The following is a 26,984-nucleotide window of genomic DNA, read 5'->3' on the forward strand; positions in this document are numbered from 1 at the left end:
GCACTTAATTCCTCCTAAGGAATTAAGATACTTTTAATAGTGTAAACTGTTGAGGCAAGCTGTTAAGGTGTGCTGTATGTGCATGACCATCAGCTGATTGTATTCAGGTTTCTTTCTAATGAATACTTCTGTCTCCATCACTATAACCTAAAGTCTTGCATATTTGATTGCCCTAACCTATGTTTCCTTTTTCTAACTTCCATACCTTCCATTTTTATGTATTTGAATTTATGCAGACGCATGCTATATAATTGTAGTGAAAATAGGTAGTTTTAAATACCAGCTGAAATTCTTACACCTTCATTTCATACTACTTATTTCGTATTTTCTCCTACTTATCCTCTTTGAATTCACTTTTCCATTACATTGGAAGAATGGACTGTAGTTACCTTCAGATATCAGCAATTAACACATGAAAGAAGAAACCTCTAAATTACAACAAAAAGCTGCCTGAAAGGGGTATTGAATAACATGAGTTATGATTTCTCTCCTCTGGCTGTGGAAAGGGCACCTTCACATTCCAGACGAGACTTTTGGCTCATCAGGACCAGTTCTATGGAGAGGACCTGCAGTTGTCAGAAGCAGGCCAATGACAAGAATTAATATATTAACTGGTATGCAGTACTCTTTGACAAATTGCTTACTAAATACATCAAAATTGATTGGGCATTCTGTGTTTAAATTGACAAATGACTGCATTAGTCGAAGGAGGGAAATCCATTAATTACAGCTGCCCTCAACCATAGGAAATGTAATCGTATAAATATAGATTTTATTAAAACAAAAGTCTCTACTTTACTATAGTGTTGCTGGTAAGTGTACTTGCACCTCTTTGCTATTAAGCCTCCAATAGGAGGTTTTGAAGACAGATCTTAGTGATTGACTTTTAAATAATCAAAGACTATTTCTGTTATGTTAAAAGGAATGATGCAGTGTTTCTTTATCCCACTATGGCCACTTCTGGAAATTGTGTTTTTCTCTCTCTGAAAAATGAGCATGTAGCTGAGGCTTCTGCTGTCTCATTAACTGTTTATTCTAAATGCTATTTAATTCATATTCCACAATTTTAGATTTGAAAAATACAGAATGATCCTTAACTCAGCTAGTACTCTCTATTCTCATTCTTTGTTTCTGCACTGTTCTCCAAGTAAGTAATACTTGAGTGGCTGTTATCTTATGTCTGAGTAGGAATTTGCTTTTGAGTTAGGCCTGAAGATACCAGTTTTATAGACTTTAACGGATTCTTGAAAAGATTAAGGCCTGTGTTTATAGCTACCTTTGACTTTTGGCTATTGCAGCAGGTTTTCATTTCTGGACCAACTGCTGTACATATCTTGTGTTTTACTTAAATGGCCTTGATTAGAAGTTGAACTTCCTAACTATTCATTGTCTTCAAAGGGATGGGATTAACCTTTTTTCACTGTGTTTGGGTTAAATCCTAACACAATTTAAATAGATAAATCTGAAGTCTCTGTGTCATTATGTTTGCAGTACCTGCTCCCTCTTCTGAAAGTTGTGCACCCTGAGCAAGATTTTTGTCTCTAAGCAATATTATAATTCTTTATTGCTTATTTTATATTCCTTTTATACATTCCATTGATGAAAATAAAAATTCCTTACATACAACTAGTGCATATTATGCAGTGGAAGCAGTACTGAGAGTAAGAATAGTGTTAAAACTGTGTGAATATGTGCTATGAAGGCAGATACTATAAGAAATGAGCTATGGCACACACGAACATAGCCAAACTACTACCATATGATTTACACTAAGCACCTATAGTAGGGAATCTAGTCATGTCTTAGAACATCACGAGGCTTTTTCTGGGAGCAGTAGAGAGCATTATGGCCTGGTAAAGGGGTAATGAACTGAGGCTAAAAATTGTATTTAGTGTTCTACTGATTCTCAGCCTTGTGTCTGTTTGTGCTTTCTTCTTACACACTTATATATATATACACACACACAGAAAGAGAGAGATATTCTCTCTGTATGTGAAAGAATATATATTATTATGATACCTACCGTACTATGTATACATAACTATAGTGTGTGTGTGTATTTGTATATTCTCTGGGGCAAGAACTGTGTCTTGTTAGGTGCATGTTCAGTGTCTATCACAATGGAGCCTGATAAAATAATAAAACGAATCAAAACCAGAGCCTGTTCTATAACAATTATCCTAGTGTATAGCTATGAGGTGTTTGAGGTGTTCAAAGCCTTTTTGTTCTGTTGCTGCAACATCTCTCTATGGCTGTGGTCAAAAGTGAATTCAGCTGGAATAGGTTAAGCTGTTAGTGCTCTCAGCTGTTCATTAGTGTCTCTCTGCTGGGGTTTACTGGTTCTGCAGCAATGCTGATAGAGCCTAAATGTTCCTCCTCCACTTCAGAGCAAAATGGGCCAGTTGCACTTAATCTGCTGCTGAAGGCTTTCTGAACAAAGCTATCTGACCTTCCCCTGAAGTGGGTGAAGCCCACTTGAGTTTATATGAGCTGCTGTGCTGTGAAACTAGGAGAGCAGTGGTTGGTGGGTTAATACTTGAAATTGCCATACTTTTTGTGTACTGATATATGAACGTTGCCTAGACTGTTGACTTCTCAGATGTACTTCTACACTGTAGATAGTGGCCTTTCCGCAAAATTGTGTCCACTGAATAGCATGGGCTTAAAAATTGCAGCTGCAGCATTCGCATCGTACACACAATTCATGAAAAGTCAAAGCAACTGAGATGGGTGTTGCATAACTGAGAAAGATCTTCTCCATGAAGGCAAATTGGAGGAGGCTGTTTCATCTATGTTAAATGAATGTAAAAGCAGCCTTTTGGTTGATTGAATGCCCGATCACAAGATGAGTTATGTTGGAATGATTCTGCCAGGCTTTCCTCCCCCTGGCCCCCTACTCTCAGCAAGAGTATTGCAACTAACTCACTGTTAGAGCTATATACTTAAAGTTGAGAAACTGGATTACGCTGTTATTCTGTTGTTTTGGGTACAACCTGTACGCAGCTGTACGGAGATTTCATGTACTTAAGTACATATGTTTAACCTTATTATCCTGATAGGAAAATAATTGCTTACATTTGCTAGCTTCTCGGTTTGCCATTATTATTCTTTATGCTTGAAATGGTCTTCAGCTAGTCTGTTCTTTTCACAGAATTCTACTTTATTGCCATATAATAAAAGAATACAATATACTTTAAAAAAGAACTGCCTGGATCTGTGCATCAGTAGTTTCAAAGGTTTTGTTCAGAAGTAATTTAAAAATCTATATCCTTGTAAAACAGTTTATAATTTCTCTGAAATTTTGGACGGGATTTTCTTGATATGGAAAACCTCATTTCAGAATTTCTGAGGATTCTCAGAAATCAATTTCTTAAGAATTCTTAATTCTGAGAATTAATTAAGTGTTCATCTTAACTTAGATATTCTCTCTGAATACTACATAAACAAAATATCATAACTGTAAGAAATGTAGGTAAAATCTTTTAGCACAATTTTGGTAATTTAAAGATTCATAATTGGACTTTTTTTTTTTTACAATATATTTAAAACTGCGAAAGATCTTAAAAAAATTATTTTGTCGTTATAGTTTTAACATTTTGGAATGAAACAGATCCCAAACACACATTTCTCTTTAATTCCAACATGGCTTGCCTTCAGAGATTTTTTTTAGAATTTAATGGTTGTGATACTCCAGTGTTTTCTCGAGCAGATAGGGATTAAAAAGGAGCTTTTGCCCACTTTCATAGTACTTTGTTAGTGTTTTTGGCTTCTTTCTAGCATTTATGTCTACCATACCATTTATTTTTTACAGTCAATAAGAATATATGCACTACAAGCATGATATGTATCTCCCTGTCTGCATTTCCTAATCAATGATTTTATAAGTGTTTTAGAGGCAAGCCTGGAAGCGAAAATCTTACCAATTTTCCCAGTGCTAACAAACCTGACCTGTAGAAGTCATCATCAAAGCAGAAAGTTTGGGGTGGAGGTGTGAAGTTTTGGTTTTTCTCACCATTTTTTTAGACAGCAGTTTCCATTTTCAGTGTTGAAGTTTCTCTGCTTGGTTCCTTTGTTGGATTCTTCACCATTCCGGAACTGCTTGTATTTATTTGGCATCTTAATGAACCAAGAAATGTTCTTTCTAATACCTTGTAGGTATGCTTTGCCTTTTCCTTTCTTGTCAAATGTGTAGGAATATCATCTATTGTGAGTATTTGCTAATATACAGATTTGTTGTAGTATTTTCACCAATTATTCTGTTCAATGTTTTAAGTTAAAACAAGCGTAGCTTCCCTTATCTCCCACTGTTTCAGTGATTTTCTAAAAGAAGATTATATATATATTTTTTTATTATTTTCAAAGTGTCATCAACTGCAAATTACTGAACAAGTGTATTATATCTATTTTATTGACTGTTGGGGTTTTGCTCGCATTAGTTGCAAACAATGAAAACGGAAATTTCATGCCTGCTTCTTACTTTTCATGGCATAATAGTTTGCAAGCTAATCTGGATCACTTTCCCATTGCAAAAAAGATGTTTTTAATGGAAGTTGCAGTTTACGATCTTTTTAAAGGGAAAACTAAGTTTCCCTAAAACTGTAACCTGCCCTTCCTGTTCCCTACAGGAAACAGGATTAAGTGGTAAAGGGAAGCAAATTTAATTTCTGAGTATTGGACTGATTGGGGTAAATAGAAACAGGACAGGTATCATTTCTACATCACTGCATATAAGCAATGTAGTAAATTAAGGAACGAATGTAGAATGTATTCTTTACCCATAACTGTTACTTATTTAATAATGGAGACAGGGCAGATAATAATTATTAATGTAAGGTTCATTGGATGTTGCAAATATATTTTAAGTTTTTGAAGCTTACCTATACTTGGACATGTACAGATCATCAGATTACTCAGTGCTTGCCCATCTTAATCCATATTTTATATACTAAATGCTGGAAACAGTACTGAGTATAGGAATTAAAATACTTTCAGATGTGTACAAACAACAATAATGAACAAGGGCACATGCTGAAACAGTTCTTTACTATTCTTACATGGTCATCTGGAACTTCTTAGAGAGAGGTCCATCAACACTAAGGGGTCAGTTTTCAAAGCAGTGTACAGGGATTTAGCCGCGCGACTCCTATTGACGTTAATGGGAGTCAAACGGGTAAATCCCCACGCACCGCTTTGAAAATTTACTACTAAGCCTCTTGACTTCTCACTACATACTTTGATTGTAACAGTAATCCATGGTTAACATAATTTTCCCGACAATAATGTCAAACATACTTTTGAAGTCAGTGAATTATAGAAATAGTTACCTCTTCCATAATTCTTTAAAGATGGCCATCAGATGGATTTCACCATAGATTCTTGCATTTAAAATTATTCTTTAACTCAGGAAAGAATAATATATATGTTGTCCTTTGATACAGAGCTGATAGTCTGCTCAGTTTGAGTTTGTAAAGTGTTACATAGCCTTAAGATACTCCGTATTTTAAGTAATGCCATAGATTCCAACCAGCCTGGCTTTAAATGTTCATCAACTTGAGTATTTTTCTAAGGAGCTTTAGAAAAGGAAGCTGGAGTCAGGCACAGTGAACATTTACCTGTCCCATAATGGAACCAAGAGGATTAGTGAAGCCTGAATGCGCAATCAGCACTTTTCAGGGAAGAAAATGCCAGGCTGGAGGCTATCAGACTACTGTGAAGTATAAAGAGCAAGTAAAGCAGTCATCAAACCTTGGGAAAATCTGAGGAGAATTCATATCCTGCGTACAGTCCTAACTATTCCTTTAAGATTAAAGGTGGATACAGAGAATGGATTTCTTTGTCTGTAAAGCGCGTAATAAATTATAGTCAGTTTACAAATAACGAATGGATAAATCTTTAAGTCAGTTGGTGTTGTGAAATAACTGTTAGGCCAGCTAAACTCTTGGTTTACAGGGGTTTTTTTAGCATAATTTTAGGATGTTCATGCATGTAAGAATCTCAGAAATAGTCATAACACAAGAAAAAAATTGACTGGAGAAAAATTCTGAGTGAAAGAGGATATTTTAATTTGCATGGAATGCCCCTGCAGAAGTTTACAAGCTGAAAGAAAGCATTAAACACAGAACTTTGTTCAGTATCATATGGCTACAACTGAAAATGCATAGAGCACCTCACCAGAATACAAACAGTTTGTTTTAAATGTGGCTGTAAGAATTCTGTCTGAAAGGAAAATCTGGTCTCCACTTTATTGTCAAGCTGCAGCAGAATTAGAGCCAACAATCATAGCTATGTGCTGTAAGAGAGGTTTTGGGAACATGCACGCTGTAAAACTTGATAAGCACTTGCTGGAGTTCCAACTACATGACAGACTTTCTTTGTAGCAAGTCACCTGACTGTGATACTGAAACCAGCCTCGGAGGGAAGTGAGATCACCTCTTTAAGACAGGGAGGAAAAAAAGCTGAACCTGTTGAATTTAACAGAAAGTGGCTGAATACAGACCTAAACCAAGAACTGTCATATTCCGCTTATCAAGCATAACATGATGTAACTAATGCATCAGTTGTTCCAAAAGTAGCATGAAGTAAATCATTCAAAATATGTACTTTAATTTTAAAGGAAGTATTCCTAAAGCATGCTGACAAGCATGTGATTACCTCAGGTCTCTATACTACCTATGATCATTTTAAATATAACTTAAAAAACCGCAGACAGCATCAAAATCAGCTGTTAGTGTGTGATTTGTATGAAACCAAGGCATATGTTGTTTTTTTAGTTTGCATACCTGTTTCCCATGGACATCACTGGAGACTGCGCATAAACCAAGGAGAGACTTTGGACTAAATGAGTTAGTTGAGACTACATTGTTTTTGTTTCTACTAGATTTTAGAATCTTACTTCAAATTATAAATTTTGTGAATTTATATATTTATATTTTGTGAAGTAAAGGAAGGTTTTCTGAATGTGCATGCGTGTGTGTATACAGCAGGCTGCACAGAACAAATAGCCTTTAGAGTCTCCAAATGCCTTTGTTAGCCCTTAATTTGGTCAAACATATCCCTTAGAGAACAGCACATTGGGAATTTCATATACAACTCAATTAAATTGAATTCTGTAAATCTTGTTTATGTAAATGAGAAAATTAAAACCTTTTGGTTCAAAAAGTACAGAAAACTAAGTAAAACTAATGATTTATTGTTTACAAATTAAAACCAGAAGTGCTCGTACAACAATTGAGCTGTAGCCTTTCTTTGTTCCAACACCTCTATACTGTTGAAAGATGACAATTTATAATTGAATGAATAAGAATTTGTCTTAAGTCATGTATTCATTGTATAATTGGCCCATCTATGCACAAAAGGACTATTTGTTAATTCCAGTATTTGCCAAGCTTGTTTATTTGTCTAGGTTTTGCCCATACATCAAGAATGCCTATGCAATTTTTTTCTGAGTTTAATATACATCATTTGCTTTATTTGTGCACTAAATATCATGGCAGTTTCAACAAAAAGTTTTTTTCTTACTTTAATTGTTAAACTACGAAATAAGATCTGGAGTTTCAGAGGAATACCAGCTTAGCTGTTTTTCAGCCTTTGTTTTGTCTGTGAAACTTCCATCTCCACAATCACTTCTGTGCGATTTTCCTTAGCATTAGGAATTATCGTGCAAATGACAAAATTAGTGTGTGGGTGTGTGTATATATATATATATATACACACACACACATACATACATATATACATGCATACATATACATACATATGCATATATACATATATATATAAATATATGTAGGTTTTAGATCCTTGCCTTTAATAATATTTCTTCAATATAGTAATAAGCCCAGTCCTGTAACTGCAGATAAGGAAGAGGGAATTCTTAAATTTACTGTAGGTAAGCACCTGCACCTTTCATTCTGAGCATTGATATTGAGCTGACCATGTTCAGGTCATGAAGCAATGTGAAGAACAACAGTTTTCATTGGGATTCTGCTTTTCCTAAGTTAAACATGGAATGGTTTGGTAGATCTAGTTTGATTAGAAAGCAGGAATATATTCCACATTTAGGACTGATGCAGGTTACTTTTCCCATGAAGAAAGACGGATGAAAGGCCCTACTACTACATTTCAGCAGCTCAAAGATATTTCTACCCCGTAGCAAATACTTGTGGCAAAGCCCTGATTTATCCTTCAGGTAGCACTCCAGTTTTTAAAAAGTCATCTTGAAAGCATGGAAGCTTGCTTATGTTTTTTTTTTTTGCATTTGTAAGTGGGCTTTAGAAACTCATGTTTTGCTATATTGCACAAATGTAAGTTGCGCATTGTAGTTCTCACCTGAGATTTTTAGTAGACTCTTACTTTCATTGCACTTTTTCACTCTGCAGGTGATTGTACAAATTTCAGCATGTTTATGTATTCATAGCATAAAAAAACTCGGTAGTGTTCTGATATTTGATATATGGTTGTTCCAGATTTTGGAGTTAAAATAGCAAGAAATTAAAAATTGGCATAGCTCAAACACAAAGCACTGGACTTACTGTCTCAGGAAAGCACAAATCACCTGCAATTGCCAGTAAAATATCTTGTTGTGCAGTAAGGACATATTCGTTGTCTGTATGTACCACTTGCTATTTTTTCCAGTGAAAGAGAAGTGAGATGAGTGCAAGAAAAAATGGTACTCAATACAAAGCTTTTGAAGAATTTGATTATTTTAATTATTTTTGACTGTGCTACATTATAGTGTCATTCTTCAAGAACTCAAAAACTGTGCTATAGTATAATATAGTGTAGCATAATAATAGCTACACTATGGAAGTCTGTCATGCTTTCCTTTGTGAATTTGGATTTTCAGAGAATGAAGATAGAAGGTAAAAGATTGCTTGTGAGCTCAGATGATTGGAAATGTCCCTCTGAGTTTAAATTAGTCTGTCTTGGAACTGAATAGTTGATAATGCTGGAAGTGGATGAGACAAATACCGAAGCAATCAGTTTTACATTTTTATAATGTGTTTGTTCCTATAAGTTCGAGGCTATTTTAGCGTGCAAAAAATGGCCATATGTGTATCAGTAATAAGCACTACAGCAGTGGTGAACCTCCAGTGATGGCCACTTATTTTAAAAGGTTGTATCTCAGTGTTGCCTACTTCCACTAAGGCTGGTGGGAGTTGAACAATACTTTGCCTGTGGTAAGATTGAGACCATCATTATGGGATCCTGCTATCAAAACCAGACACTTTTAAGTGCCTGTTTTTGTGATAGGTATGGTATATAACGCTATTTTATTAAATAGTAAAATAAAATGCTGAGATTTGACCTCAGCTAAGGCTTTATCACTGTTGCCTTGCTGGTGAACTCTAAGACAGAACTTTTTCATGGATTTCAACATGTCACTTTTTGGTAGAAAAAGTTACTGGTGTATTTTGAAGCTACAGTGAAATGTGTATTATTGCAGTTCTCATGCAAAGCTCTGGCTCCACAGGAAAAGGCAGCACAGCTCAGTTGGTTAGAGCATGGTGCTGCGGATGCCAAGGTCATGGGTTCAGTCTCCGTATGGACTATGCTGAGGGTTGGACTGGATGATCTCCTGAGGTCCCTTCCAACCTTACTGTTCTATGATTCTGTGAAAAATGTTCTTAAGTGTAACCACTTGTTTCTTCTTCAGTGTAAAGCCGTCTTGAATCTCCAATAAAATGTGTCGTTCGCCTTTGCAGAAGAGTATTTTACAGTGGAGAAATATGATGACACAGCAGTGTGGATGCTGTTGCCTGGACCTGGTGTTTTTGCTGCTGGTCACTGAACAGCAACATCCATAATCTTGACAGTGCTAGTAGTTGCCCCTGGGATAGAGGAAAAAAAAAATCAATCCATAAAGTTCCTGTTGGTTTGAAAGCAAAAACATCTGCTAGAGTCATGAACAGTTTGTTAGCTGAGTTCAGTAACAGGAAAGCCTACAGTTGATCAGCTGTGCTCTCCAAAACAGGCATTAGTAGAATGTATTATAGGGGTGTTAAGAGATACAGGGAAGGTTAGGGCGACAGCAGAATGTGTCAAAATAATGTTTTTGTTTCATCATTTTCAAATATAAACTTAACTGACAAGGAAGAAATATAGGTGTTATGGTTTCACATTTAAATATTTACAGTGAATTATCAGCTGTTTGTAATCCAGGATAGTATGTATATTTTCTTAATACAAGTTTGATATGGGCTAGGCAGAACCATCCATAAGTCATAGAATAAGATCTGTCACTTCTGTAATGATGTAGATGAATATGGTTTCTATGCTACCTTGAAAACTGATAAACACACAGTGTCTTTAGTTGCTTAGGTGTGTATGTACACACACGTGCAAGCACAAATTGTATTGATTTCAATGAGTAGGACAGATGCATAGCATCTCATGGGAAAAACATGACAGTTTGAAAGAACAATATCCTAATCTATATTGTACTTTAAATAACTTTTTGATAGGTTGGGTCTTGAATTGCAGTTTTCAGAATGAGGCCGTGCTGCAACATAGAGCTCCACAGTTCCACATGTTGGAAATGGCTCCACAGTTGAGGTTGTGTTCAGATATCCTTTTGAAAAAAACAGAATGAAAATCCCTTTATTTCATGTAGTATATGAATTTATGAAAGAACTGTGCTGTTTATATTATAAAGGCGCCGTTCTGTATTTATGATTAAAATTGTGTCTGCTTTGCCATTATAAAATCTTATTATTAGAGATTTATAACATGGCTGTAAAAATTTGTAGAGGATGGAAACTTAACACACAAAGGTTAACCCCATAATAATATATTTCTAAAAAGTCAGTTTTAAAAAGATTGATAGATTTTTAGATTACGTGACTGTAAAAAGAGTGATTATGATGTTGAGATTGTCCTAACACCATAGCATAAAACTCTTCTGTCTCATCAAAGTAAGTTATTACTGCGATACTGCGCATTGTCAGTAAGCATATAGTCATAATTTATGAAAATACGTATTGTACTGTACTAGTAACTTACTGAAAAAGCTTACTTTAAAAACATTTAACTTCTTTTTTTTTTTTTTTTTTTTTTTTTTTTTAACAATTTTGTCTCCCCTGCCTCTGCCCTTTGCCCCGTCCTTCACAGTGGTCCCACCAGGGAGTCCTGGACCTATCACTCGACATGAATCATATGACAGTTTAGCATCTGACCACAGCGGTCAAGAGGATGAAGAGTGGCTTTCCCAGGTTTGTTTTTTGGGCAGTTCCATTTCAGGAGTGAAACAATAATAATATACATTAGAAGAAAAATTCAAAATTTTATTCAAAATAGAACAGCTCATTTTGCTCTTCCAGTGACTTTCCAGTATAGTGGCCAACCTCAGAAAAAAAGAATAAGGTAAACCTACACTGTGGGGGTTGGTATATTACTAGTTCTAGTTAGATATAAAAAGTCAAAGGAACTTCAAATTACTAGAATTTCATCACATCTATCTTTCACTGCAGAAGTAAATATATATGTATGAAAAAACTAAGTGACATTACTCAGAAAATAGACAATTCAGAGAATGCTTCAGGAATGTTTAATTTTTGCTAAGTGAAGAGGGTGATGATATCTCTCTTGAACATGAAGATGTTCGCATTCTCTAAGCAAGCCAGTTTAGATTAAGCCTAAAGAGCAAGTATGTTTTTCAAAATTAAAGTGTTGTTATCAACAGTAACAGCATGCAGTGAAAAAACACTGCCCTTCACTTCAACTTTTCAATTAGAACAGTGGGTAATGTGTGCTGTCAGTGTGAAGTAGATACAATATGTTTGTCCTGCACACAACAGGAGAGTGAATAGGAACATCTGGCCGTAGCCTCAGTAAAATTGCAGAGGCATCTGTTTACCTCTCGGCTCTGTGACACTGATGGTTTCAAGCTTAAAATATACAGATTACTTTATCTGTGGCCTAATTTACACTGCTACATAAAAGCTACTTGACTCAGAAATGTCTACAGTCAATCTGAGTTACGCGAAGATAAATGTAAAGATGGAAATAGTGCTAAATAGGCTGTGTATTTGTCAGCTTAGCAGAAAACTATCTTAGAACAATATCCAGTGTTAAAAAATTCTTCTTAAAGAATTGTGAATCACTAGTAATACAGAAATGTAAGAATAAAAAACCCTAGGATACACATCTATGTCGTAAATTAAAGGAAGTTATTTTCAAGAAATTCCTTACTAAGTTACATTCTTGTTGTGAAGCTGATTATTGTTTTAGCAGAAATTGACAGGAATTTACTATACTTCATTTTGTCATCCTAAAACTGTAAGTTCACCAAAGCTTAATGTTTTCATTTCATATTGGCAGTTTCAGATTAAAATCTCACATGTGTTGTTTACACTGCAAGCAAACACCTTTGCCTCTGTTTTAATTATCAGGATTTCAGTTAAATAATACCTATATTTGTATTTTTATATATATATCATTTAGAGTAGCAGCTAAATCGTATATATGTATACACATATATGATTTAGCTGCTGTTCTAAACTACATGTTGCATATATATGTTTATAATGTATACACGTATAGTGAATATGACCTGAGCTATTCAGTGTCTTATATTGTACTCCCCATTGCTCTGTTACAAATTAGGTTGCTTTTCAGCAAGATGGTTTCTGCCAGCAGTATCCTCACATATGCCAGTAATGATTATGAGCTTTGATTTGAAATACAGTTCACAGTACATACATGTGAAGCAGTGCTGTTTAATGTGTGAAATCTTAGAAAGCCACAGTAACAAAACTGTAACAGCTTGCTTTTGAAAAGTACATTCCTTAGCCTGGTCAGGATTAAAGTTATTGACAAGCATATTTGGTGGAGGTGGACTCTCAGTTGCTTTGTCTAATCCATGCAGGTTCAAATAGAAATCTGTTCCACCATTTCTTGCAGCTGCAATGCTAGCTTGTTAGCTTTTGAGTTGTAGCATGTATTTCATAATGGCAAAGGAAACTAATGAACAGAATCAAGTGAAATGATAACCTTCATAGAATTACAGTCTTCAGAACAATTTAAGAGCTGGAGTGTAGTGTCCTAAAACTGGTGATTTAAGGATTCTCAAGGCTCTGCAAAAAGCTCTTGGCTTTGACTGGAGTAGACCCTCCCTAGCAAAGACATTTTGAATGTTCCCTTGTTCAGTGTTCAGCTGAACTGATGGCATAAAAACCTCTTTTTGCTTAATAGTAATAGGATTTTGGGAAGTTCAGTATCTTGAAGGAACCACTCAATTACTAAGCTGCAATTTTGTGTTAAGCATTTCACAATATTCTCACAGGTTGAAATAGTGACTCACACTGGGCCTCATAGACGCCTATGGATGGGCCCACAGTTCCAGTTCAAAACAATTCATCCATCTGGCCAAACAACCGTCATTTCATCAAGTTCTTCAGTGCTGCAGTCACATGGTCCAAGTGACACACCGCAGCCTCTTCTGGACTTCGATACAGATGATCTTGATCTAAACAGTCTCAGGTAAAAATACAATTAATTTCCAAGCTGTTTCACATTTCTTGTGTGAATAACTTGCTTTATGCTTAAATGAACCCATCTGTGTAGAATGTGTAATAGTTTTCAATGAGATTGTCCAGATGAAAGAGAAGAGCATATGACATGAGAACAATAAAAATTCATCCAGGCCAAATAGCTTTGATTCCTTTCTGTTACTGCTTCTTGCCTAAATGACAATGGAAGGTAGTACAAAGTTTGGTTGCCTTGTTCTGTTGCATTCGGTCTATAAAAAGTTCAGTGTCTCCTTGGCTTTCACAGTTTCTGCAATGCTTAACAGATTTGTCTGCTTGGACATGAGTATAAGCTTTAGGCCTTAGATTAATATGCTGACTGTAAAACAGCCAGTGTGTTGGAACAATAAGTGAACTTACGGAATGGTTTTCCCTTCCTTTTTGCTTCCTTCTCTTATTTATTTCTTTCCTTTGGTTCCTTTCTTGTTGTAATCTGTGGGTTTTTTTTGTTTTTGTTTTCTGTTTTTGTTTGTCCACATATTTAATTCATTAGTCTTTGGCTGATCCGGAAATGGAGGCTGAGGGAGTGGAAGAAAATACACATGGATTGATACTGATTGACAGCTAGTGATTTTGTAGAACTGCTTTATTCAGCATATGTTATTGTGTCCTTTCCAGTAGCTCAGAAGTTGTAACAGTTCCATGCTTCTGACTCTGCAGGTGATTTGAAGTCTTGAGTTCTTTAATATTGACTCCATTGGTTCAGGACTCTATTTCAAACACTTATGAGTAAACAACAGAAATGCATATTATGACCAAACCCATAAAATTGGTAGATTGTCTTTGGGCTGAAAAATGTATGTTTTTGAAATGTGTGATTTATCCTTGCATAAAATTGCATCCAGAAGTAAAGATATAAATGCACAGCATCTTCTAAAGTGGTGTGAAATATGTTAATGAGTTAAAGTTTTTGTATTGTATACATGTATACAGAAAGAGAACAGGAATTTGAAAAATATATTAAATATATAATAGAAAATGGTACAGAAAGTTAAAATCGTGTCTTTTCTTCTAAAGCAGCTGTTCAGTGTTGCTGTTAGGAGGACAAAAGAGGTATTTTAAACAAATTAGTAGAGTGGATTTTTTTCCTTTTTCCTTTGAGCTTTCTAAGAGCCCTCATCTGAGACATAATTTGGGGATGCTCACTTTTTGTATAGTTTTGATCTGTCTATGGCAGCATTATCTCGTTTCCATAAAGCAAAGGAAAATGAAAGTTTTCAACAGTTGGTTGTTTTATAAATAAATAATGGCTTAATTGTTTGGCTCAGTTAGGTTTGTGATTTAATAAAAGCCCTCATAAGCAATGATTTTGATGCATGTGGCAACTGTGACTTACCTTTCAGGATTCAGCCGGTTCGCTCTGAACCTGTTAGCATGCCAGGATCATCACGTCCCATTTCTGATCGCAGAGGAGTTTCAACAGTGATTGATGCTACCTCAGGTAGAAATATGTTGATTTTATGTTTTCTTTGATACTCGTGGCATTCATCAACCTTACTTTTTTTTTTTTTTGATAACATGTTTATTAACCAATGACATATAATTAAAAGGATATAAGATTTTCAGTTGCACTATAGGGTAAATGCCATCTTGCATAAACACATACTGAAGGCTACCATGATAATGACTTTTTTCCTTTTACCACTCAATTCTAAAGTCAGATATAGGATATGTCATACGATATAAATGCAATATTTGCATTCAGTTTAACATGATCTTCAGAATGCTAGAAATGCCTAAAGTAAAAAGCAGAACATGTGCAAATGCTAATGCTGAAATGCTCTTATTAACAATTGCCTAAATCATAGTATATCACAGTTCCATCTCATTTATAAAATACCTTTCATTGAAATGTAATCATAAATGTAGTATTGGTTTCTGTGAACATTCAAGACAACAGAGTAGTTTAATATTTTTATAACTGGTACATTTTCACTACTCTTTTCTAAAAAATATGTAAATTTAATACAACAGTGGTTATGTTAATATCAACAATATAGCAATATATGTTCTATAGAGTTTTCTTCTTTTAAGTGCTGGGGTATAGTTTGCGTGAAGAAACGCAGGCAGCAGTGCTTTATATTCTAGTACAGCTGTATAGCATCGAAGGTTCCACCCAGCAGGATTTTGTCAAATCAAAGCTCTCACAAGTAGAATATTAAACACACAGCATTAGTCAAACAGTCAAGTCGGAGAGGATTTTAATCTTTAGCGATTTGAAAATCCCTGGAGACTGCTGATTGGATTGAGGTTAAACTGTGAAAGGAAACTGTAACACATACAGAAACTGATTTCTGAGGGTTGTTTTAAATAAGAGTTGAAATAAAAGCTCCTGTTTCAGACTCTGTTTTCTGTGGATATACACTGGAGTCCAAGATACTGCATTGTTTTCCAGATTAATCTCTTTTTTTTACAGGGTATTACAGGATGGAGATAAATATCAGTGTATATATATGTGTACATGTGTGTGTAATTTTGAAAATAATTTTTTGGTCCATAAGAAAACACAAATGCATCAGTTAACGATTTTTTTGGATTAGTTAATTTATGACCATTATTCCTAAAAAGTTACAAGCTTGAATCAGAGGAGAGCTTCTGTCTGCGTGTCTGAAACTTGAAGTTCAGTGATCAGTGGCATAGTTGTTCTCTACCAGTGTGGCTATGCTGATACAGATAGACACATCTGTGTTACCAGGTATTCTTTTCTTATTTTTTCCTCTTGTGTATGAATGGAGCAGCGCAGTATAACCTATAACACGGATACATTCTAATTCTGAAATATAACCACAAAACATTCTATAAATGCATTGTTTCGTCTGTACTAGAAACAATGAACCATGTAGGGCTATACCTCTTCTACGCTAAACAAGCTTTCCTGTAGTGTAGATGGGCTCTTATTGTAAAATGGCTCATATGAATGTGATGAAGCTCTACTGGTAATGCTTTTAACATGTGTGTCCATATTAAAATTGCCAAAGTCAATTGTATACATTGTTATGACACTAAAAATATATTTACTGTACAGCAGTGACTCAGTTTTGTTATAACACCTCATAAGTTTCTTATAAACAATATATGGATTTTGTCAAAGACATGCTGATAGCAATATTTTATTTAACTTCGCTGCCAGACAGTTTGGATTTGAATTGATTTTTGATTCAGGGACTTTAACATCTATTTACAGTTTTTGTATTGCCTGATTCCCAGTCCTTTCCCATGCAGAAAGTATTGCTCCATATTAGAGATAGATGTGCCAGATTATGTGTGATGGTATAGGGATGTGAACTCTGATGTAAAGGAGATGCAAGAAGTAGTAGGTACTGTTTCTTGAGATCTCATGCTATTCTTCTAACAGAGTTCAGCAAAGGAAGAGTATTTTATGCTTGCTTTCTTTCCTTTTCACCACTGAGGTGTTTTTAAAATATTTATTAGTTGTACAGAAAGTTGCATTAAGCTCAGCTCTGAATGTAAGGGTTCTATTCTAAATACTATTCATGTGTGATGTTATGTTTTCTGTATTACAGCCCACTACTGTAAATATTCTCATTTCCTGCTATTATCAAGGCATAACCTAAATGGCTTACATTCTTTATGAAAAACAAATTTATTGGAAAGTATGTTTGGGGGTTTGAGGGTTTTTTTTTTTTTTTTTTTTTTTTTATACATATAAGTAGGTCATAAATTTTTACTACCTAAGCTGAACCAGGAAGTGATTCTTCAGTTATGACCCATGCATTTGAATCTGTTGCACTTTATGAAGATGCTTATCTGGCTGTTTGATTGCCTGTTGCTTAGAGATACAACCAGTGTGGCGCCTCTTCTTATCTAACTCTATCGCTTGTTTTTCCCATCAAAAGATTTCAAGTATGTGTTTATCATCTATAATTATTCTTGCAGCATACTTTATAGCTTCCTTCCCTGTTCTCTGTTGGTGACAACTCTGAGTTTAAGAAGACATTCATGTACTTTTTTATCATGATTTGAAAATTGCATCTGTCTGTAAAACTCATATACTTATGATGATAATGTCTCACAAGATCGTTTGTAAAAATCTTAATTTAAATAGTGTAAACCTTTAATAATACTATAAATCATGAAAATCTGCAGTGACATTTTCAAGATGGATGGCAATATCTGTAAAACTGATAGATGTAAATGCTACCAGAAGTAACATGATTATTGGAGGCTTATTTCTCAGTAACAGACTAGAGAGCAAATGATACAAATACTGATATAACATATGTATACTTGCATGTAATGGATAACACATCCCCCTAAAATAGATTATACTATTTTAAACTCGTTTTTTGTTTATAGTGGATATTTTAAAGACGCTATAGCAGAATATAATGTATGGCTGAGTGATCATGAGTTGTTCCAGTGTGAATGTATAATAAAAAGTATGTCTGAGACAAAATGTTACTATTCGAATGGCAGATTTTGATAAATGAAAGATACTGTGCAGTGAATTCAATTGAGTTTAAGAGCAGTGGGACTTGAACGCTGAGAAGACTGAATTTTTTCTTATATTGAAAGTTCAAAATCTATCTAGATCTTTTAATAGCCTCTTTCTGTGGCAGTCCTCAACATTTGCCATGCCTTGCAGATATATTTTAACAAGTTTATGAAATGGAGCTGTAGTTTCCTATTGGTGCAGGAAATTGAATTCGGTGATTCCAAAAGCCCTTCTGGTCGTATGACTCCGTGAGATTTAGGAAGTTAAACTGAAAAAAAAAAAAAAAAATCAAAGTCTATTTTTAAATGAAATAAATGTAAGTAGATAGAATTCTAATTACTGATTTTCTTTTTAGCATTGAAATTCAAGATAACTTGCATAAAGAAGTTGTTTGCTTATGTTCTGCTTAAATCCTTTCCTTTTCTGGAAAAGATTACTTGGATAAATATGAAAAAAACCATCTATTTCAATATGATTGTCTCAACTTGATTTTTTTTAAAGTCTTCATTTCAAAAGCTCTTAAGAATAGAAAATACTCTTATCTGTGTTTTTAATTGAATCTTTAGGAAAAATTTTCAAAAATGTTAATCACCTAGAGCTACTGGATATTTGCTCCACAATGCACACGTTTGTCATATGCATCATAGAGAGAATATACCCTCAAGGATTAAATGCACTGTAATTCCAGATGCTATTCCAGATTGACGGTTAGAAATGTTAAAGGGACAACACTGAGTTCTAAAGCTTTATAAAGGTAGGAAGCTTTTAATAGTATTTCTTTTGATGAGTATTATACAGGAGATGCTTTAGCTGAAGGTCATACGCTTTACACAGCCAAACCAGCCAAGTCTGAGGCAGAAATCTGTAAAGAACAAAAATATATGTATTTATTACAGAATGACCTGGCTTTGTTTCAGAAGCTCTATAAGCATGGCTTGAAAGCTCCACATTATTTTCAAGCATTGAATGCTACGCCTTTCTTAGGTGCAGCTAGCGTTCTGTGTCATTTTTGGCTAGCTGAGGCTATCTACAGAATTATGGAGACTAATCTAGGAAAAAAAAAAAAGGAGGGGGCTAGACTTGTAATTTAATATTTCAAATGATAAACTTGGCAGCTTTCTGAAGATAAACGGTACTCTGTAACCTGTAAATGAATAACGCATACCTTACTACATACATACCTGAAAAATCAGAAGTATTAGAATTCTGCTAATGCTAAATAATGCAGAAAATAGAGCTACAGGAAGGCTAGAATGTGTGTTGAACAACAAATCTGAACTTTCAGAAACAGAAAACTGCTAGAGAAGTGGTTTTACAGCAATTCCTGATTGCCCTAAATTTGATAGCACACCTGCACTGATTCTTTAAAGCAAGAATTTCCTTTAAACTGTAACAAATGTGTGGAAGGGTTCAGGTACTCAGGTGTACTCAGTGATACCAGTTAATGCCATCCTGCTCAATTAAAAGTGCATGTGCATATGCGTGTGTGTAGAACCTCGCTTTCCCCCCCTTGAACAAAGATGTTTGGTTTTGACACCTGTCCATCAATCATGTAATGATTTTTTTGCATTGTCAGCTGAGTAAGAAAATATTGACAAAGGAAAAACTGTCTGATCTCTTATCTGCATCAACTTTTTTCTTTCTTCCTCAGAAGGAGTGTTTCTTTCTTGGAGAAAAGCATACAATTTAATTGAAGTGAAAAAGCTTTTAAAGAACAAAAAGAATGAATAGAATTAAACAGTAGAAGACAAAGATACTGATAATAAACATTTTTTCTTTGCTTGACTGTGTGTGGTGCAGGGGGAACCTTTGTGTTCTTTTCTAAAATCTGGGTGTGCCGTGCAGCAGCGATGCTGTGCTTAGGAAGTATACATCACTTTTTAATGAGGGTTGTTTATTACTGTTGTATGAAATTCTGTGTACTGACAGTACTAAGCTCTCATCTGATTACTTCAATCAATGCCCACTTAAAATTGGCTTGTGATTTAGTACTTCTCTTTCTTTTGTGTGCAGCTGAGTAGCCATGGACAGATAGCTTGATGCCTGCGGAGAGTTTAATGAACAGAAGAGTTGGCCTGGGTTCTGGGTTTCGTGGGGTGGGGGTTGCTGGTTTCTCCTTCCCTTCCCCTCCCTCTGCCTGCAAAAGGCTCTTATTGTTCGTCATGACACCTGTGAGATAGGGAGCAGGGGACAAATTTTTAGTGTCCGGCAATGCTCTCACTCGGAGTTTAATAAACACTTCTGCTGTCACACCTTAAAACATCTGAGCTCTTTTCTGTTGTATGTGCAATCAAATATTTATTCCCGAATGCTGTACACCAGAAAGTGCTGCCTTGGAGTAGCGGAGATCAGTTATTCAGGTAGTAAAGATGTGTGAATGCAGCTGGCAGATGAAGTCACCAACATTATGAATTCCCAGCCTGTCCTTATTGCCACAGGCAGTAACTGACGGGCTGGAGTGGTCGGTGGTTTCCTGTTACTGGCATTGGTAGGGCCCGAGGAGTCCTGGCGTCACAGGTACTTAAGCTGCCCTGCTTGAGTGGAGACGGCCAGTGCTGGAGGGGCCTTGATGCACGAAGATGTAATCAATATGGTCTGGAGTCCATGACCTGAACCTGTAATTACCTGGACAGCATAAAGGTAGTCTGTTGTTGCAGATAGTGATTGCACTCCAATCCTCCGAGTATAATGCTGATCTTTGAAGCCAAGGAAGAGATTTGGCCCTTAATCTGTTCTTCACAGCAATTGAGAGGTTTTAATAATGGTCATATAACAAGCTGTTCTTATAGGACATCATGTGTTTAGTAACCACAAAAACATGTGCCCAACACTGCTTGTTTTGTAATTCTGTGTTCTGTCGGTTTAAATTTAAATGACTTTAACTTATGTCTCTTTCCTGTAACAACTGTTGAGCAAATTCTGTTTATATGGTATCTATTCCAAACATTTGTTATGTTACTTATTTTAAGTGTTTCATGCACTGTTCCTCAAATAGCGATAAACTGTGGGATATACTCAGTTTTTCTTGCATTTTCTCAGTGAAATAGCACACACTTGCATGTACGCATGCTCTCTCCATCCATCCATCTTGCTAAATAAATGTGTATGTGCATGAGCTGCATAATACAATTTAGAATTTTTCAGCTTTGTCTAGTTGATCTAATTTGAGAAAATGTTATCTGATGATTTTTGAACAGAGCCTTAAGACAGAACTGACTTCAGCAGACTCCAAGATGCCAGTGCAGTATATATGATTACTTCTAGAAACAGCTATGCCCTATAGACTATGCAGAGATGAGGAGAAATTAAAATGACCTGATGCTAGTGATTGGGCACTTGCTGCTGGATCATTGCCTGGCTTGGGAAAAGTCTCAGCTGCAGGGATACGTGCAGTGGCATTAATGTCTTGGAACACTGCTGCGTGTCTTCTGTAGGCAGAAGGAATATACTGAAGAGGGAGTGCATGGGGACAGTGACTGAATGATAGACTACTACAATTACTATGTATTGGATTTATTTTTGCCTCCCTATGGTGGGCATGGGTGGGTTAGTCTGTTGGTTCTGGAGATGGGAAGCCACTCTGCCATAGCGTGAGGGAGTGCTGTGGGCTTCTTGAGCCCGTTATCCCTGCCACTGGCAGACACTGTTAATCCTCATTCCAGTTTGCCTTCAGTTTAGCTGATGATACTAGCAGTAATTGAAAAAAAAAATCTTCTAGGAGGGTTTTGCTTTGACATACAGGTGTAGGTCAGCAAAGAAAAAGATGGTGTGATATGCAAGCTGTTTTCACAGAGGCAAGTGAAAATCAAAAATTTCTAGTCAGTGCTGTGTTAGGTTGAGTCTGCATTTAAGTTATACGTAGTCCCCCAAAGGCTGATCACCTTTTCCATCTTGATAATGTCGTTCTTGGTCAGATCACAGGGGCTCTGATAAACAATAAAATCAGCAATTTCCATTGCTGATTTTTGACACCACTGCTAGGTGAAGCCATGACTGTGACCTGACCAACACACTGATTAAATACAAAATAATAGAATTCTTTTTGGTATATTAAGGGAAGGTTGCAGTGAGGCCTCCAGGGGCTATGTTAACAGTCATTGGTGCAGTCTTCTTGCTTGAAGACTATTGTTCTCATGTCGCAAAAATCGCTTGACGCGTGTACCAGTGGTCCATTAATGCAGACTGTGGAGTGTCTTGCTGTTTAAGTGATACGTAACCAGCTTCCAGTTGGGAAAGCCACCTTCAGTTCATATAATGGTTCGTCAGCTGAAAAATTGCAGTGTGTTAGAGTATGGTCTGTGTCCAAGCATATATATGGTCCCTGTTTATGGGGAAAAAAATCCAAAATGTACAACGGACATTTTGTATATCGGTAGCTAAAGCACGCTTACTTTAACTATAAGGTTGTCCTGCATACCCCTGAATTGTCCTCTGTTAGCAGTTGTTATTAATGTTTTGCATAGATATCTTTAAAGCACAGAATAAGTGGAAAGTGTTGATTCTAATCATATCTGACACCACAATCTTCTGTGGAACAACATATGAGCTGAGATTCCTGATGGGCTCCTGTAGGATACAATATTTATTATTGCTTGATATCTAAGAGCTCCTAGCTACTGTTAAACTTACAAGACATCCAGAAACCTCAGTGTCTGCATTTGTGTTTTTATAGATTGCACAGAAATAACGCATCGTACAGTTCATTGACATTTCTGCTCTTTTTATAAAGTGCTTAAAGGAATTGTTTCCATGAATCTTAATATTTTTGTGTTATGTTGTTTTAGTATTTTTATATTGTGTTATACACTAATCTATTAATCTAAACTATTTAAAATGTTCTTAAAATGGTATTAGATGTGAAAGTTAAAAGGTGAGTATTTGAACATCCATTTGCAAGTGAATTAGGCTCTGGTATCTTTTCAGGAAAAGCTTTCATTTAGAAACAGTTTATAATAAACAGATGTACTTATTTAATGATTTCAGTAAATTAGGCCATCCTTCAGAGTATTTGCGTTGAAAAAACTCTAAATGTTCTTGGTTATTTCTTGTTTCAAGTGTATCTCCTCCAGTTTGGACTCTAGCCTCTGTTAGATGCTAGATTCCTCTTCATGTCCTCCGACTTACCCTCTAGTACTTTTAGGAGGTATTTCAGAAAGTTCACCCTGCTCTCTGGAGCATGGCAACTAACTGGAAAATGTAGATTGTGATGGCCTCTTTAGAGCTGTTAAATCTATAAGGTGTGAAACTGGGCATGAAGCAGTCTCCAAAAAAGCATTTTGGATTTAATGTTTTAAAGAGTGGGTGGAAGTAGTGCATCAGCTGCTGAGCAATGTCTCCTAGATTCATATTGAATTTTTTTTATTGCTCTCTTTGTTAGATGACAAAAATATCTTTTAAAAATAAATATGCAGGGATTTGGGTTTTTTTTTTGTTTGTTTTGTTTTCTTCCAAGTAGTGAGATGACAGTGCTTCATTTTAAGTCAAAACACTCAATTGCAAAACGGAAGGAGAGACTGAGGAAGGCAGTTGATAAACGGTTGTCTTATTGTGTGGCCATTGAGATAGCAGAGCTACCAGAAATTAAATATGAGCACAATAATATGCATGGTTTCACAAGGTGTATATATTTCTCCAAACAAATAAAAGGGTAGATACTTCCTGAGTAAGCCTAGCAGTAAGTTTTTTCTCATTTCTATTTCCTCGTACTACAGATAATAGCTTTATGGAGAATATTTGACTGCACTATATAATAACAAATTGTATGATATTCCTTAATATTTGCACAGACACAAATAAAACTGTTCTTTTATAAAGCATCACAGGTTTAATGTCTAGTTCCTGTATTGTAGTAATAAACCATTCCAAATTTGACAATTACTGCTTAAGAACAGAATAGAGGTATCCCTAACCTAGAGATAGTCAAACAAGTATTAATAGGCCAGGTAGCTTTAAACCAGAGTATTAGGTTTCATATGTGTTTTTTTTTTAATGTATTGTCAGTATATGCACCTCTTTTGGCTATTGGTAATCCAAATTCAACAGTTTTTTGCTATTATTCATTGGGTTCTAATATGGCTGAGTGAGCAGAAGTGTGTTTTTTAGGTATGCCATGTAAAACTGAGCTATTTGGCATAATAAATTATAAATTATTTGAGGTATTTTAAGTTGGAGTTTAATATCTTTTAAGAATGTTATTAATCACTGGCTTTTCCTCTTACCCTTGCTGAAGTAAGGACATTTGCTGTTGAAAATACAAATAGCTATAACTAAGTTGAAATACAGTGTGGTGGTGTTTACCTGTATATATTTTATTGCTTCAGTGAAATAAGGATTGAAAAACAGATGGAAAATATTTTGTTTTTCTTAATTGTCCAATACAGTGAAATATCCACTGGCTTGCCGCCGTCTTGGCTCCTCCCCCTGCCTTGGACTCCATCCCTGGCCTCGTCCCAGGTGGTTTTTAATAGCGCTTTATCTGCTGCTTGCACTGCTGCTAGCTTTCACTCTTTGTTAGAACCCAAGCTAAACTGGGTGATGTTTTTAGTACTATAGCTATGGGTGGAGTGCCGCGAAAAGCCAACACTGGTGCCAGCGGACAGCTGCAGAAGAGAGCAGCCAGTGAACAGGCGAGGCCCTGCTGTCTGTCCGTCCGTCCGGGAGAGCCAGAGGGTGGGAGAGGGGCAGGGGAGCGGGGCGTTGAAAGGAGGCCCCGGGGCGCTGTCATCTCCCTGTGCCGCTTCTCCGGCCCCAGAGTGGAGGTGCTGGCAATGCCTCCCGCTGCCGGGGCCCTGCAAATAGGAAATCTCGCAGGCTCCTGAGCACCCCACTCTGCTGGCAACAGCCTGCCTTCTGCTTGCCCCCTCCCGAGGAAGAGCTCAGAGCCTTGAAGCGAGCATGTAGAGCAAAGTAGTTCGCATACGTAAACCTTCCCCTTGTAAAGGTGAAAACAAGCAGCTCACAGTCAGTAAATGACAGAAAACAGACTTGGGATTATTCACATCATTAGCACAGGATTTTTCCAGATAAGAGAGGTGGTGTGTGAGCTCCCACTGCCCTGGGGCTGTCTCTGGTTTACTGCGCAGGGCGCGGTCCTTTAAAATGGAGCAAGAACAGGGAAAAGCAAAAGGTGGTAATATGACTAACATATGGTTCTTGCTGGAGCTTGGCTGCAGTTTGACGGCCTTAAAGTGGATTCCTGGGGCCTTCGTATGCTATCCCAAAACCAACACGAAAGTCTTTCCAAATATATTTTATAAGCTTTGTGATTGTAATGGTCCTATCAGAAAAATCCCACGTCCCCAGGTCAAGTGGGGTACAGACTCTCTGCTGAGATTCCTCACTTGCCAAGTCGTCTTTTGTCTGATGTTTCCCTGCAGTAAGAACGGGCAACCATTTGCTGCCTGTTGTGCTGGTGCTTTCTGGAGAATACCTAGCAGAAAGTCCAGCACAGCTGCTTTCCCTTCAGTTCACATCTGTGCAGGGAGAACAGGACCTACATGCACTTAACTTGCCTGGGCTCTTGTCCCAGATGCAGCTGGCCCTGACTAAGTACAGCCCACCTGTATTTCTGGATAATTCATAGACTTTGCTTGGTTTTGGCACAGAAGCCATATGTCTGCTTGTGAGTATCTGGCTGGTTTGAGAGTAAGTTTTGGTAACCAGCTGCTGTCATTGTCTTTTGTATTACTGACTTTCCCTTTGCTCCAGGTTATAGTGGTATTAATGTGAGAAAGGCACAGCTGAAGAAAAGATCTTGTTGGCTCTTTGTCACTAAGACAGTTTGCAGCATTCATGAAAAAAGTACCTCTCTGGGCCTGGCAGAACTGTTTACAGCATAAATACTGAGCAAATCACTCAGTGTTTGACCATCATTCTTAAAATATATTTTAAGAATAAGTATAGCATCCTATAAACTTACTGTGGTTGAATGACTGATTTAGTAGTTGACTATAGGTCATCCAGAAGGTTGATTTTGTGATTTGTGTTTGCTTTGTTTTGTTTTGTTTTTTTTAACAAATAACAGAAAACTGTTATGAAACATTCTGGGAAAGAAATTCAAATGCTGTTGTGCTTGTATTTTGATATTCATTTTTAAACCTTAAAAATCTTTTTCTCGAAACAACAGGAACAAGCAGTATATAGTAAAACACTTGCATGGAAGTATATTTTACCACTGAAGTTAGATGAAAAATTCACTGTATCATAAGTGAACCATTTCCCCCTTGATTTGTGTCCAAAGTATGAGGAAAAACATTGCAGATGCATTATACATTTTACAAAAGAACATATGCATGCATTTAAATCATTTACATTTCATCTTTGCTTTCTCTTATTTTTAACCCACGTTATAGTGAATGACAACATGTTTGGAAAACCTAGGCTGAAAGCAAAGTTTAAACTTTTATGGACAATAAGCTAAACTGCAAGCAGTACTTCACTATTTTATGATTTTATTTCAAACTTTCGCTCATGCCTTTTCCTCTCTTTCTACTGAAACATGTGACTGAAACTTTGCGAATCTGTGGCTTGCAAAAAGAGATTATACTGTGGATGGTATGTGCTACTCTCACAGTGCCTACAAGGAAAGAATTTGTGCTTACTGAAGCAGGTCTTTAGGAAAATGCCTAACTATGTACTTGAAAACGTTCTAAGTCATGACTTAAGACTATTAATAGTTTGATAGGCAGCATTGAATATTCCCTATGCTTTAAAATGCTTTTTGTGGGGGGAGGAAGAGGGGTGCTACTCCTGCTTGATAAAATGTTCTGACTTTACTGGTTTTCAGCACTGACCTACTGGTATGTTCAAGTAGCAACCTTTAATTGATCACATTGCATAGCTGGTAGTTGAAAAAGGGTTTGAATTATGGGCACGATGTTTTGTTTAATGTCATCTGCAGGCATCACTTCCCCCATTGCTATGAGCAGGCAAATAAAATTCAGCTTTATTGGCCTAGTTATAGCCTCTTAATAACACTTCAGTGAAAGATTGTGCATGCCTCA

General features: G+C 36.2%; 1 protein-coding gene across 8 annotated transcripts in view; it reads left to right on the forward strand.

Moving 5' to 3' along the window:
* The window catches only part of BCAS3 (BCAS3 microtubule associated cell migration factor), a 372,839-nt gene that overhangs the window by 161,513 nt on the left and 184,342 nt on the right, over positions 1-26,984 (forward strand). For all 8 annotated transcript variants that reach the window (XR_009960449.1, XM_062592657.1, XM_062592659.1 and 5 more), the window contains 3 exons: positions 11,110-11,210; positions 13,283-13,479; positions 14,870-14,967. Coding sequence is in view for 7 of the 8 variants with exons in the window: in XM_062592657.1 (XP_062448641.1) it covers positions 11,110-11,210; positions 13,283-13,479; positions 14,870-14,967 (396 nt within the window). In the remaining variant the exon portion in view is untranslated. The remainder of the gene's footprint in view (positions 1-11,109; positions 11,211-13,282; positions 13,480-14,869; positions 14,968-26,984) is intronic.

This window comes from Rhea pennata, chromosome 20, assembly GCF_028389875.1.
Source record: "Rhea pennata isolate bPtePen1 chromosome 20, bPtePen1.pri, whole genome shotgun sequence".
NCBI classification, from domain to species: Eukaryota; Metazoa; Chordata; class Aves; order Rheiformes; family Rheidae; genus Rhea; species Rhea pennata.